The sequence below is a fragment of the Pempheris klunzingeri genome, chromosome 14 (assembly GCF_042242105.1).
Source record: "Pempheris klunzingeri isolate RE-2024b chromosome 14, fPemKlu1.hap1, whole genome shotgun sequence".
Classification (NCBI taxonomy): domain Eukaryota; kingdom Metazoa; phylum Chordata; class Actinopteri; order Acropomatiformes; family Pempheridae; genus Pempheris; species Pempheris klunzingeri.
Genome location: NC_092025.1, coordinates 12,395,961 through 12,411,884, shown reverse-complemented (window position 1 = coordinate 12,411,884; position 15,924 = coordinate 12,395,961). Strand labels below are relative to the sequence as shown.

General features: G+C 40.0%; 1 protein-coding gene across 1 annotated transcript in view; it reads left to right on the top strand.

Annotated features, from left to right (window-relative positions):
• Positions 1–15,924, top strand: part of cadm2a (cell adhesion molecule 2a) — a 188,593-nt gene that overhangs the window by 153,785 nt on the left and 18,884 nt on the right. The window contains exons 3-4 of the mRNA XM_070843680.1: positions 4,412–4,564; positions 7,642–7,779. Coding sequence (XP_070699781.1) covers positions 4,412–4,564; positions 7,642–7,779 — 291 coding nt within the window. The remainder of the gene's footprint in view (positions 1–4,411; positions 4,565–7,641; positions 7,780–15,924) is intronic.

Genomic DNA, 15,924 nt, shown 5'->3' with positions numbered 1-15,924 from the left:
TGCCTTTCTTCTCATCCTCTACAGATTTCTTTAAAATGAGAGAGCTGACACTTCCCCACTCTTCTCTCTCTGAATATACTGTTTGGGAACGGAGAGCCTTGTGGCTTTGGAGTTATGGCTGTTTACTCTTTGTTATCTGATCAGTCATGGCTGCATTCAGGGGAACCTCAACACGGACGGCTCCTCTGAGCCAACGGTCATCAGTACTTGTAATAAAATGAGAAGTCTTTCCGCCCCCACTGGGTTTCTGAGTATCAAAGTGCATCTGCTTTGGCAAAACATACTGTAACTGTCACGTCTCAAGGTATTCTGTGTTAGTTCTGCTGATATTAAGGCAATCAGATGAATAAAATACAATCTCTTTCTCCCTCTCTCACACACATAAACCCAACGCTAGCTGCACTTCACAAGCAGCAAGATAGAGAGAGCTGTATTGACCATTTGTTGCAGAAACAAATCAAAATTTGACGCTGACAAGTGCAGCTTTGCTTCCTGTCTCTCCTCCTATATACACAGAGAGGCACGGAGTAAAGATAAATCGGGAAAAATATGGTTGTACATTCAGGAAATAGTTATTGTGGAATAAAACTCTGACACTCTTTGATGTTGTCATCAATGCTGCAATCCTAGACGAACACATTCAGGACTGTCAGCACTAATGGTCACTAATGGATGGCAGGCAGCTGCAGCACCTTTGCAAAGCATACATTCCTCTCCTCTACTCTCTCTGCTGATGTCCAACCTTTCACTAGGCATAGAGTGAGAGACCACAGGTTACATGGCTAAAGGGAGGACAAGTAAGAAGTAAAAAAAAAAAGATTTGGTGTTACATTTAATAGAAAAATTTGGAGTTGTCATATTTTGTGTGTGTGTGTGTGTGTTCACTTCTTTCTTAATGCTGTACATGGCAAAATCATGGTATTCATCTTAAAAACTGATCTGCTGTATTTAAATCTATGTGTTTATATGGAAATGAGACAAATAGGCTGTTAAAACTAACAGCATTAAAGACAAAAGTCAAAAGAGTCTGGAGAAAATGATCAAAGACGAAATTTTTGGCAACAGGATAACTTGTTATTTGCCATCCAACTGGTCGGGCTATTGATGTGGGACTTTTAATGTTTTGTTCATTTCCTACTTTTTACATTTTTTTGGACTGTATTATAATATCCTTACCAGTTATATTGTGATTTCACTGTTATATACAACACCTTTCATGTTTGTAAATCCAGCCTGAATCCATCCTTCCAGCAGGATCAGGATGATCCTGCTTTCTGGCATCTAAACTATCCCAATCTACGCCTTTAACTACTGACAAAATGCAGAATTGACATTTTAAACCTGATTGGACTATTAAATCCAGATTCTAATCTGAATGCTCAGAATCCTCCGATTCAATAAATGGAGTATTTAAATCCTATATTAATATGTGTTTTATTTCTTATTTCCTCTTGTCAATAAGGATTGACAGGAAGTTTTGATTACCGGTACGCCACAAATAGGATCTGTCATGATAAACGTGTATATTATGTCAACACACTCTTTCAAGTCACTGTTGTCATTACCTCACTTAAATCGACCAACAATTCAGGATATTCCACACACCTTTCGAAGAATAATGCATCTGTCTATTTCCCTCAATCTCACATAAACAACTCCCCCAGAACGGAGAGGAGAGGGGAGGAAGAAAGCACTGCGACAGCTAGCAAGCAAGCAACAGTTAATGTATTTTCTGACATTTGCCAGCTCATACTTCCTTGCCCAAAGCAAATAAGACAACACTTGAAAGGAAGCATTGTTTAACTTGTACACATTCACAGGTTAGTGGAGTTGCCTGAGTCGACAGAATGAGGTCTGTGGGGGTAGGAGGAGAGGGGAGAAAGTGAAAGGCTGACACTAAGATATACAGAGGAAAAGAGAGAGTATTTTTTTTGTCTAGAATCAGTCCAAATAATCTATTCATTGCTTTAGTTTATTCTTTGATGAGACAAGGTGTATACATTTGTGTGTATAAATGCTGCATGAGCAATAACAACTATCTTTTCAGGACAAGTCTCACCATTAACTGAACTGGCAGTGCGTTCGACTAAATCTAATTCGGTGGTCTTGCATTGCTGGCCATGTGCACACACACACACATAGAAACAGGAATATACTGTCACCAGTGCCAAGCCTGGAGATATGTCATGTGCTCATATCAACGTGTCATGCCTGCTCAGGCTCAGTACACAGCGTGTAGAGATAACTGCTGTTGTGAGGGAAGGGAAGGTACAGAACAAATGCAGTAATAAATGAGAGGGAGCAGCTGTCGTTTAGCCAAACTGATTACAACTCTACTGCCATTTACTGTAGGTGTTTGGCCTGGAACCGGCAAAGCAAAGCTATCCGTCCCTCGGCAGACGAAATGATATGAGATAGTGTGCTCGCTGACATTTCTCTACATGTGACAGTTCTGTCATCAGTGCAGCAATGAATACACAGAAACTTTCAAAAGAATGCAGCTCATGTGTCCAACACCTCTCTTTAGAGACACTTGGAGAGCTAGATAAATGGTGAGTCAAACACAGCTGATAGTAGCGGCTAGCACTGATTCAATCAATCAAATGACTAATTACCACACGTTTTGACAATGTCTGTCCTAACAAAAAGTTAGTTGACTGTCACTGTACTTAATGAGTAACAGATTTTATATTAATGTCATACTTTTGATGGGTTTGCAATTGATGGAGTGTCTGATGTGCCTTATAAACTGATTAATGTTTGGATTGTAGTTTGAGGAGAAGTTCCATGATTTGTGTGGCTTAGGGAAGGTTAAGGTGTTTGGGAAAGAAAAATGACTTTTCTAATGCTGGCTTAAAGCTTTCGGATGTTGAAACACAGTGTCAGTACTTTAGATACCTCAGGTTAGGTATCGTTTCTCACCGTTCAGCCAGCCACTCTTTAAAGTGCTCTACAAACAGACTGTCTAATGGCCTTTACTCTTCAGATCTTTTTTAGAGAGGTTCCAAAACCAGAGTGCTCTACTTTTTATATGATTTCTCACAAATTACCATAAGATAAGAATATTCTTTCATGTGGCCTCACATGAAAGAAAATATAAACACCTGTACACAATAATCATGACTCTTTTATGCTGAACCCAAACATGCACAGTCACACACGAACACACGCGAGCACACCCTGCACTTGAGCAAGGTGTGCTCTAAGTCACTTTGATGGAGAGTGAAGCAAAGTAGCCTTGGCTGCTCATATTAAATGAGGTTTTTTTTTTTTTTAAAATGTACCTGCAAAAGGAAGGTTTGAATGAATCTCTCGAACAGCTAAGGCCACCGTAGCCAAATGAGATTTTTGCAGACTCAACACTGGCCTTTTCTTGACGCGCTAGTCTTTGTGTTGTTCTGTTTAGCAAATCACAATGCATCCCCGGGACACAACAGGCATGAATCACGTCACTTTCAAGGTGTCATCCTCGTTGCGCATGCTCCCACCGTACCACAGATATGAAGTACAAAGTCTACATTGAAGACCATGGAGTAGCTTTCTACAAGCCATTCAATTTCAGCAGATCCATTTCAACTCTCACATCTTGCCAAATTCTCATTAGGCCTTTTTCTCTGCCTTTTATTGCAGTATTGATTTCCATTCCCGTTATGTCTTTTGGAAGATTACATTTTCATATAAGTAAAATGTCTGCAAGGGGTTTCCCGCACAGAAGACTGCATGAGCACATGAGTGTGGTTTACTGTAGTGATGTAGTGATGCATTCATTCAATCCGCAGAAAGTTAGTTTTCAAGTGTTTATGCATTTAAATCTATTCATGCAGACTTTACTTAGATTACACAGGTTGGTGTGGCTTGCACAAGTGATATTATTTCAAAGTAGTAAACAATGCAAATGAATGGGCAAAATTACATATCCAGCTATAGTTATAGAACAGTTAGCGCATTTGTAATTAATGCCAAAAGCTGAATTGTCTGGGTTTGTTTGTTTTTTTTTGTTTTTTTTTTTGGGGGGGGGGGGCTGTGTACTGTGTGACATGGTAAGATTCATGTGTGTGTGTGTGGTTAAGATATGTGCTATATAATATGCACATGATCAACACATTCAGGCACAGCAAAATATTAACATACCACTGATCTCTCTTTCCTATTTTTCCTGCTGCTGCCAAGTCACATTCATTAATGCCTCTCAGTGTGTGTGTGTTCTACTCAGTCTCCCTTTTTTCTCTTGGTCTCTTTGACTTTGTGCTTAGTACACCCAGGTTGTCATAAAATGTGAAAAATGGACATCAAGCTCTACATAGCCTCTGCTTTACTGTAATGCATTATTATTGCAATGCTAAATTGTTGGATAAACCATTGTTTGTTAATACTAACTCTCCTGCCTGTCTCCGTGTGTCTCTCTGACCAGCTTTAAGGGACAACAGGATCGAGTTGGTCCGTGCATCGTGGTCTGAGCTGACCATCAGTATCAGTGATGTCACGCTGTCTGATGAAGGCATGTACACCTGTTCCCTCTTCACTATGCCTGTCAGAACAGCCAAAGCCTACCTAACTGTTCTAGGTGAGTACAGGTTCCAAACAAACATGTTATTCCCTCTTAAAGAAAATTTTTATTTGCGGATACGCTGGATATACAATAACACAATTTGTGTACACACCTTTCTTCAACCCGTCTGGTTGTTTAAAAAAAAACGTCATTGCTTTTAGCCATTGAGCACATGTTTGTAGAGCAACCAAAAGTGGGAAGTTAGAGGGAAGAGGAGAGCAAAGAAAAGGCTTCATCCCTCACTCAGACATTTCTTGTGGCAGCAGTGCCTTATGGTCTACGTAGGCTGGTGTTTGTGGAAAATAATGTTCCACTGCATCGTCTATACTAATTTCTTCCCAAAGGATTGTTGAACATACAGAATTTTCCAGAGAGAAGCTCCTGTTATTTGATTCACAGGAGCTTCCTAATATTAAAACCTATTTAATATGAAAGTTTTAGATGTGCAGTGCAGTGCAGTGTAGTGTAGTGTAGTGTAGTGTAGTGTAGTATAGTATAGAAAAAGTGAGTCACTTACTGTCCAGATCCCACAATATTTCAAGGGTTTGCCAATAGTGCGAGCATTTCTGCCTTTTTTTTTTTGTTTTTTGTGGAGTGAAGTTATAAACATACTGTTGGTTATACGTGCATCTGCAGACAAATAAAAACATACTGTTAGGCCCTCTAATAATGTTTGTGTTATGATCATTGTCCCACACAAACATTGTCTCATTTCCTGCCACTGGCTTATTATCTCGCCAATTAGTTTTCGCTAATGTTAATAGATGTGCTAGTGCACTCCAGGACCATTAGCTGGCTCTCTGTGTTAACAAGCATTCTGAGAATTAGAGACATTAAAGGCTACGGCTCAATAAGGATATGGAGAAAATTATTTTGCAATACTGAACAATAGTTAATGGTGCAAGCCAGGAAAGAAAGAGGGAGATTTAATAAACATACAAAATGGTCTTGGAATGACCTGGTTTATCTGCCATTGTTTCAGGACCGTAAGTGCAGGCAACAAACACAAGCACACACTGAAAATAATTTGGACGAAATACTAAACTGTTAAATAAATGTGCAATGAAATGACCTTTGCATTCAATTCCTCTTAAAATATGTTGATAAATACGTCCGTCCATGTGCTTATCTATTACCACAAACGCACTGTTTAAAAAATCATGAATACAATTATAAATAATTGCTAAAATGTACGCTGCCACAGCAGTGCTTTGAGTTAAAGGCTAACATCAGGATGCTGACATGCTCACAGTGACTATGCTAACATGGTGATGTTTAGCAGATATATATATCTTAGATTAGCATGTTAGCATTCCAGCATTTGCTAATTAACACTAAACACAAAGTACATTCGAGGCTGATGGGAATGTAGTTAGTTTTGCAGGGTTTTGTTCACAAAGTATTGAGCAAATTTGCGGTGCTACAGGAAAAGTCAGAGCATCGCCACAATCATCAGAATCGACCAACAGACTGAGAGAGCCGTGCCACTAGCTTAGTTAAAAGTGCGCAACGTGACAGCATTCAATCCAGACATGTGAAAAAAAGTTCATTTCAAGTGACTTTGTACTTGTAAAATGTGTAGGTTAGCGATTGGTCAGTGTGATCACAATGGCCACATGAATTGTCTTTGAAATCCAGTTTTCTTTCTCTTTTACACCACACACCAGAAACCAGGCCCTCATTTCTTTTTCATGTCTTGAAAGTGCTGTTGGTAATGTTTAAACTGTCATGCGCACACACAAATACACCACAGCGCATACAAATCCATGATGCACAAATGAGAAGAGAAACGCACGCACCCACAATGCTCCACTCTCTCACACACACACACACACACACACACACACACAAACAGAGGGAGAGATTAAAGCTTTGCAGCCTCTAGCCACCCAAGGGGAACGTGACTGTATAAGACGAACATTGTATTTGATCTGCTCTCGTTCAGTCTGGGAGAAAAACCATCTAACACTTTTCTGAGTCTATCCACACTTGCTCATTCACATACTTATACACGCACCACAGTACTTAGTTAGACATAGTGACACTTGTACCCACTTGAAAATCATGCATTGAATCAATTTGCATAGAAAAACACACACATCGAACATTACATGTATAGTATGTGGTTAGATGAGGAGGGATAAATCTGACTGCACACTGTGTCTACCAAGCAGCAGCAAGTGTTAGGGTTGTGTATGAAAACGTATGGTAAATGGAAAAGGACCTTTAAGTCTGTTAATAAACCTTACAGGAGGCGGTGAGACAGACAAGTCCTGAGCCAGTCAATGGCATTGACTGACAGACCTTTCAGTCACTCAGCCTGAGACAGACTTATTGTCCATTGACATTAGAAGGCCAGACGCTTCCTACTTAAAACATTCATTAAAGGAAAGGCCAGTAATGAACATTTTCTGCTCAACCTCATGGCCTCCTTTGTGGTCACACGCCTTTACATACTCACATGTACACACACACACACACACACACACACACACAAATAAAAGCATAGTTGCACTGTGTGTTAGGTAGCCATGAAGATATTTTCAGTTTTTTGTCATCGTAGATGGTATTTCTTTAGCAGAAATAGTAAAAACTGTGCACATTGAGTTCTGTAGCACACCCAGAAAAAACCTAGACATTGGTTCTGGGAAGACACATGGCAATTAAATTTTTTAAATGTCATTTTTTCTGTGAGCATCATGCACAAAACTCTATTAACCTTTATTGTATTTGAGTTGAGGAGGAGACAACTATCTCACAGCGTGGGCAAAGAAAATCCAAACTGTCTGCATGGCTAGACACCACTAAATTTCTGAGAAAAAAAAAAAGTTTCTTTGTAATTTGGTTGAACTGACCCTCAAAGAAGGGAATGGCTCAGTGGTTAGAGAGACTATCCACCAATGTGTCAGCAAGAGTCCTCCCTGATGTGTACTCGAGCAGGACAGTGCGCAGGGATGTCGCTCTAATCTCCCTGTAGGAGGGTGAGCCAGAGGAGAATTTCCAATAAGGCATTTATAATGGCATTGTTGCATAATGATATACAGCTGTGTGAGAATTGGTTCCATCGCTGTGGTTTCCGCTCCATCCTTCAGGTGTGCCAGAGAAGCCAGAGATCGATGGCCTGACGAAGCCTGCCATGGAGGGAGACCACATCACTCTGACCTGCATCACTCAGGGCAGCAAGCCCGCTGCCGACCTGCGCTGGTTCAGGAATGAAAAGGAGATCAAAGGTATGTAACATGTGTTTACTACACTACTACACTGCTTTTGTTTGCTGCAACAGACTGTGAAACTCAGGAAACTGAGTCATATAGACAGTATATCAATGAATACAGAATGAGAGTTGGTGGATGACACATTTTTTAGGGTAAATTACAATAAGATTGGATATCCTTTACTAAAACAGGCATGGAAATGCTTGCTTTTTCATTTACAAGACACATACTGATTGTCATTTTTGTTTTAAATTGTAATGTAGTCTGTGCTTTTAGTTATGTTGTAATAGTAATAATTATCTACTGATATTTCTAAATCGAAGTTCCCCTTTGGAATAGACTACTCGGTTAGGCCCACCGTTTTAAATGTTCTCTTTTTAAAGCCATCTCCATCTCCGGTGTGGTGTCAGAAAAAAAAAAATTGATCATATTTCAGTAGAGTTAGAGTCAAACTGTGCTTTGTAAAAAAACAGGGCCAGAAATGTGCCAGAAAACACAAATTTGTTTTTTAAAATACTTTGGAAATGGGCAGAATTTCTATAAAATGGGAACCATGAAACTGCTGCAGTGGATGTCTCATCAGTGTATTTTTGTTCCGAACAAGTTGTTTCTAATAGAGCAGATTCAGCATGTGTCCTCTGGCCTGAGACCGATACATTAACCTCCCTTGTTATCAGAGGGCTGTTCTAAATCACACTGACTGGACTACACACCTCATTTCCACCCTGTTCCCGCTCGGTTCTACTTGATGAACCATCCGCTTTGTAATTGTTTGAATGGGAGAGCGAGAGAGAGACTGAGACAGAAAATATATAAAGAAAAAAGAGTCAGGGACATGAAATGACGCAATGGGGCTTTTGAGAAAGAGAGAAACAGATGTGTTTCTGTATCAAATAAAATGCAGAACCCAGTGGGACAGACTGTCACAGATCAACAGCACAGTCGCACAACTCTTACGAAGGTTTCCTTACTGTTTCACAAAGCAGATTAAAGGTAAATATAAATCAACCTTTTCTTATTCAAATAACTGCAAGTCTAAACAAAGAGATAGGTTTGAAGATTGCATGTTTTTCTTTTTTGAAAACCAAAAATACAATGCAGGTTTGGATAGAAACTTTCAAGATCTTTGTGTAACCCTACAGATCACTGAGAATAACAATCAGCCAGGTGTTGCACATCCTAAATGCTCTATTAAATGTAGCAAAAATGAAAGTAAAATTGTATTTGGAATGCGAAACACACCGACACTTCACAGAGATCATTTCCCTGCTTACACAAAGCATTAATAAACCACAAGAATCATTTTTGCCAAAGCATGCATGATTTTTGCTCATTAACTTTGCATATTAATGCTCTCTCTCTTTTCCGCTATCAGTTCTTTTGGCTTCTACGGTGACAACGCTGACTAGGTCTCTCCTCTATGTGGAGCACATTTATTCCTGTTCATAAATTAATGTACCGTGTGTTTTACAATATCTTTCATGCACAATATTTAAGAAAAACTTTAGCAATGCCTGTTTCTGCTACAATGAACACACCTTAAACAATCACCAGGGACACAGCACTGAACCAGCATCCTAACTGCTAATAGCTCTCCTGTCCTTATGATCATTGACAGTGACCGCTTTTTTGCTTGTGCATGATTAATTAGTATGGAACAGAATAGTTGCTCTTTCTTCTATCACACTGTTATGTCCTTTAAACATTAATCTTATCAGTCTTACACTTATTAAATGCTTTGTTTATAAGTGGAGCCACAAGTTGCATATTGCTTTTTTTTTTTTACACTTGTTTTAATCACGCTTCGCATCATGTTTTTTTTTAACGTATTATAGTATTTTGTCACTCCACTTCATATTTCCTCTTGTTGCCCCTCTGAGGAATGTGATTCTTATAGATACACTAATTAGCAGAGTGAGTATTTTTCCTTACAGGCTTATTGTTTCTCTGCGGGTGGTTATTGCTTCTCCCAGTGGTCCACTACTGAGAGTAGAGCGCCCTGTAAGGCAAATGGAAACATAGCCAGGACATAATGTTCTTTTAATTTACCACAGAAAGTTAAAAGGTAGTCAGAGATATCCTTAGTGGTTTAAAGTGAAGGTAGCCTCAAGAGGATTTGCCTTCTCATTAAGGTCAGATCTATAATTCTCTCCTCAACTTGGCACACGACGATCTTTTATTTAGGCCTTGTGCAATTTTATATCAGTGTATTATTCACTGTGGCAAGGTTGTGGTTCTTTATCCAGAAAGGACATCATAAGTGTCGTCAGGTTCGGCCTTCTATGTAAATATATTCTGCATTTGCCTGACAGCACTTAAAATTGTTGAAACTCAAACTATTAGAGTCAGTTTTTATACTATAAAGTGATTCATGTAACAGCATCATGTTGTATTCAGTTTTCTCTTTGTAAGAGAAATCTTGGTAACATTGTTCCAAAAGAGAAAGCAGAACCTTGAGACTTTATACAAATGTCAGATTAGAAGACTCTTGTCAGATTTGCTTTTCGACTCGTCAAGAATTTCGATCGGAGGTGATGTTTTCGGACCTCACTGAATTCACTGAAAAGCTCTCTCAGTGTCTGTCATTACACCCTTTCTGCCCAAGCTTAAGCCCAGACAGCTCGACCTGCTATCTCGTATTAGGGTTTCCCAGGGTCCAGATAAGCAAGAAGATAAGCCCAAATCAATGCTAGTTTTCCACACAGTTTTAAGCAGATATCATGGTATCTCTTCATTTAATTAACTCTTGTTGGGAGATGATATTGAATCTTTGTCATTAGGCTTATTTCCACTTCCTCGGTACATCCTCTACACGCAAAAACACATGTTAACCTCACAAACTGACCCAGGACAGAGTGAGGACACGTTTCCGATCTGATTTTTAACACCACAGAAAGTAATCCTTCATCAAATCAAAGTCCATGTACTTTTATATACATTTCCCCTCAGTGGCTACCCTTATAACCAGTATCTGTTACTGGGCTCGTATAAAAATTGCATATGACCAGCGTGGCTTTTTAAGGACATTTGCATCTCATGTGTACTCATTTTTGCTTTTTGCATGTCATATATACGCTGTTTAGTCACTACTAAGACTATTTGTCACACACATACATCATAGAGTAAACAATACATACAAAGTGCGCGTAGGTCCAATGTGGGATGGAGGAGGCTGAAGATGATGGATCGAACACAGGACTTTCACACAGGATACTGAGTGCAAAACTTGAATTATGTACCTAAGGTGCATATTTACCTATGTGTCTATTTCTGTGCCCTAAATCAAACCATGTAACGTTACTTTCGGTGCAAGTGTCAACTGAAATGTTTATCGGCAAGCATTAAAAGTGTTAGGACATTATGTTTCACGTCTCACTTTGCTAAAGTGTAGCCGGACGTTGCATATTTATTACTGATAACTTGACCGCAGAATGAGGACACCAAAAGCATGCACATGAAATGTCCTTACAAAGCTGTGATATTTATACACAGTCCATGAGATCAGTTGTTTTATTATCCCCATAGAAATAATATACAGTATAAACTTAGAAAGGTGTGTATAAATGCTGAGGCGCTTGTTGGTTTCAAAGGTGAAGGAATCATCCCTTTACTGTCTTCCCTGACAAATAGGTGTCTGTTTTTAATTAGCAGTTCATGGCGCAGTGTGACACATTTAGCCAGACGTATTCAGGACATGTTTAGTTCAGGAGAAAAGTCTGTTTCAGTGATTTTGAATGACACGTACACATTCACACGTTTACCTTCTCTCATGCCACGCTGTAAATGCATTCCTGCCACTAATTGGTCCACTTTCCTGTAGTAATAAGAAGTTGTGAATTATTATCTGAACACGGTCGGTCTGACTTGTTACATATCACACCAACAGTTTATTTGTGTGTAAATGTAGGCGCACTTGTGTGTTGCGTAAGGGAAAAAATGAAACTAACCCAGCAACCCCCTCTCGTGCAGTCTGACATTCTTTCCACATTTAAAACTGACAAGATAAATAAACATGAACACAAGCAAACACAAAGGGCGACACATGTTAATACACAATGTATGTATGCATGCGTAGGTGTGTGTGAGTGCACTTGAAGTGTTCATCATCCTGACAGGATCAGGGTGTGTTCAGTGCGAAAAGCCATCTGATTGTGGGTGACCATGCTGGGAATAAATGACAATTGTGACATATTGGTGTGGGATCTGGGGGAATGGAGAAGATTATATTACCGGCAGAGCCACTGGAGCAGTCCATCACCCATTCGTATGCAGTTAACGGACACCCTATGCTAAGTGCGTGTGTGTGTGTGTCTGCTTATGTGTGTGTGTCTGCGTGAGCAAAACAGACAGATGGAGCAGACAGCCTGCATGTAAGGACATAAGCTTGTGTGTGTGGAACGGAATCCAATATTCTTATTTCTCAGTCTCTTTGTCCCTCAGATCCCCTCAGTCCCCACCCAGTAATGATATATTTCTATCTCAGTTACACACCGTAACCCAGAGAGACCTCTGCCAATATCACCACATGTAGCACTTGTTTACACACCACTGAATCAGAGGGAGCTGTGGGGAGACCAAGCAAGGCAGGGATGAAATGAATATTTATTTCAAATAAGGGTGGGGATGTTCGCTATCGGACTCGTATTATCATACTCTCTGACCTAAACTGTAGAGGTTATTGCTTCATCATGTTACGCGATAACTCTATTCCAAGGGGGCTTAAGGAAAAAAACACAAAGATTTGATTCAAATTCGTTTGCGGTCACATCCCTATTCTGTTGTCAAACTTGTTAGTCAAGGACATGGAACTATTACTGCAGAGATACCTTTTACTATTTTAGGTCACTGTCTGCTGACTTTTCATATGCTGCCTCTTAAATCTGTCCATTTGCTGAAGAGCTGAACAGCAACTGAGCAACCTTTTCAGAAAGTACTGGCTATTTCTTCATTTATAGGTAATTGTCCTTGAATACTGTGAGTGAGAACTGAATAAGGTGGCCATCATTATTCTAAGGTTTGTTCTGGAAAGAGCTATTGAAGAAAGTGAATAGGCAATATTCCTCAGGCTTATGTCAAAGAGGATGATATTGGACCTGATGAGACTGCTAGTGACATTGTGAACGATATCATAAGCATTAAGTTCAGGAATTAAAAGAAGTTTTCTCGTTGCAAGAAAATACAATTTCAGTCATTTCGCCAGTGTTCGACAACCTTGCACACTACTTAAAAAGGCTGTGTTGGGACTACATTTATACTATCCAGCTCCCTGGGGTGGAGTGGATCAATGACCATTAAAGATGTAATTTCAAGATGGCTCCTGCGAGTCACAGCGGCATGAATAAAAGATGCCAAAGTCACACACACAAAAACTTACATTCACCCTCTTTATCTTATATTCATGTACAGGCACAAAGCACAAAAGTACTTGCAGTATATGTAGTATATGCCCATGTGGAGGATTATCTCACTTCTCCTCTTTCTCTGGCATCATAAGAGTGTGAGATCAGGTTAACAGACTTGAGCACTGTGGCAAAAGAAGAGGAGATCAGATTGCTACACCCTCTGTCTGTGCCCATTAAGAGCAACATCCTGGAGGTGGAGCACCTGTCCAGTTTTAAATGCCAAGGCACAGAGACCAGCCAGACCTCTCCTTTTGAGGGCCAGTGAAAAAAACGGATCCACAGTAGGCACTCCTTAGCTGTAAATGCTCAGGGAGTTTCATGTCAGAAAGGACGTCATGATACGGGTCTGGCAGGCACTGATAGAAACTCTCCTAACATTTAACAGTGCACCCTGGTCGTAGTCACCCGTCAGTTAAGCGCAGAGTCGAGCAGGTAGTACAGGTCAGACGGGGGAGGGGAGGGGGGGGGGGGGGTGCTTACAGGCTGCCAACAGGCCCAGCTCCCTGAACACTGCACAGTAGCCAGAATAAGTGAGAAGATGGCGGAGGGCACAATATATCATCTCCACACCTCACTGGAGCTGGGGCCTGCTGTGTATTAGTGCCCCTATTTTAAAGTTTAGTCATACCTCTTCTGTGCAGCCAGGCCAAGGAAAGCATGAGGATCAGGTACTTACCTGGCAACATATTGTTTTTTGTTTGCATTGTGAAATTTATTGTATTTAAATGAGATAAATTATCCTCACCCTCACCCACAGACTATTTTACATTGTTCTTGCTGAAGCAAATTGTTTTAAATCTCAAATGGGATGCAGTTCAGGGTATGTTGAGTCAGCCCTCGGACCCCTGCTGCCAGGATTAATCAGCTCTGTCGTTGTTCTTGATGATTCCTCCCCCACCCCAGCCGTCCTCCCCTGCCTTTCTTGTCTGTCCCTTCATCTTCCTTTTTTTGTATTGTCCCTCTCTCCTGTGAAATGGCATAAAAAGGGTCAGATTCTTACATTTTTACGCTTGTCATTTCCATTTCTAATCCTCCAAGGCTCTGTCTTGGCTCACACCAATGATGCACACCCACAGAACAGTGTGCCGCAGTCACTGCCAAATACTGCCAGGCTTTTTGTTATGGAGAGGTACCGCAGGTAAATACGATAGGATAGTGTTCATTTTTCCTATTTAAAAAAGCATACACAGCTTCAAATGCAGACGGTGACAGGCTGTTTTTTGTGCATGTCGAATTGCCTTACAATTTTTAACCAAATTATTATAGCTTGTGTATACATGTGCAGATTCATACCTTTGTAAATCTGTACAGGTTTCAGTTTATAGATGTCTGACAGTCTTAAATAAGATATTTAACTATTATCTAGCAAAAGTTTCTATTTGTCCTTCCCTGTCTGTGCTAACATCCGACTCACACGTGCAACACAGAAAATCAATGACTATGCTCATTCATTTGATACAGTAGCTAGGTTTCCAACCAAATCCAAATCATGAAAAACATATATATATATACATATATGTGTATATATATTGTCTGGGAGGGCTCTGTGCAGTATCTTAGCTGGACAGAGACCTCAGATGTCGTACCTGTAATCTGCTGTAGCCACTCTCCCAGTTTGTGGGTCTCAGCCCCGAGTGCTCCGATCACCACTGGCACCACTGTCGTCTTTACTCCCCACATCTTTTCCAGCTCCTCTTTCAGCTCTCGGTATTTTTTGAGCTTCTCGTGTCCCTTCTTCTTCATGTTGCTCTCACTCCGGATTACTACATCTATCACCACTGCCTTCTTCTGTTGTTTGTCAATCAGCACGGTGTCAGGTTGGTTAGCCATCACTAGCTTGTCAGCCTGAATCTGGATGTCCCACAGGATCTTAGCTTATATATATGATAGCTCCAAGATCTTAAAGTAGATGCATTTTTAGTTTACTTGCCAGTTAAAATGAAACTATCATAAAGAGAATTTATAGCCTAACATATTGTTTATCCAACATTCTTAATTGGTTCCAACAATAACCCCAAAAAATAGCATGCGTGGTATGAGACTAGCCAGATTAGTTTTTTGATTGACAAGCCTGAGCTTTAATGGCAGCTCGATGTCGGCTGCTCCTTTCAGCTGTGCTTAAAATGTGATAAGATATTTATAGAGCAATTATACCTACTCTCACCCACACACATGCACACACACTTTTTGCACACACATACACGCACACACACACACACACACACACACACACACACACACAACAGTGTAGAAGCCAGCAGAGTGGATGCAGATTGACACACTTCAAGGACCAGGTATTACTTGCTGTTAGACAACTGTTATTATGTTCTCAAAGTGGATCTTAGAAGCCTTTGGATCAAATAATGGTATTTAAGAACTGAAAAACTTACCTCTGATTGCCTCTGTATGAGGCAATCAGAGTTACAGTCAGAGTCCATTCGCCATCCAATCTTTACAATCAGATAGAAATATTTTTAACTCACTTTGAGAAGAAATCTTGTGGTTTCCAACCTTAACTAGTAATTAAAGCAGTTTAAGTCCAAACAGAGCATACGTATTTCTTGCTACTGGGGTATCACTGCATATCACAATGATTTAAGTGCTTGATGAATCATTCAGTTAATTGAGGAAAAAGCCATTAAAATTGTTTAAATTGGCATGTTAAAAAATAGATGAAAGCATTGTAAAGTTCCTGTTATAATCCTGAAATGTGCACTAAGACAAGAATACAGTAAAATTATGTCAGGTAAATCATGTA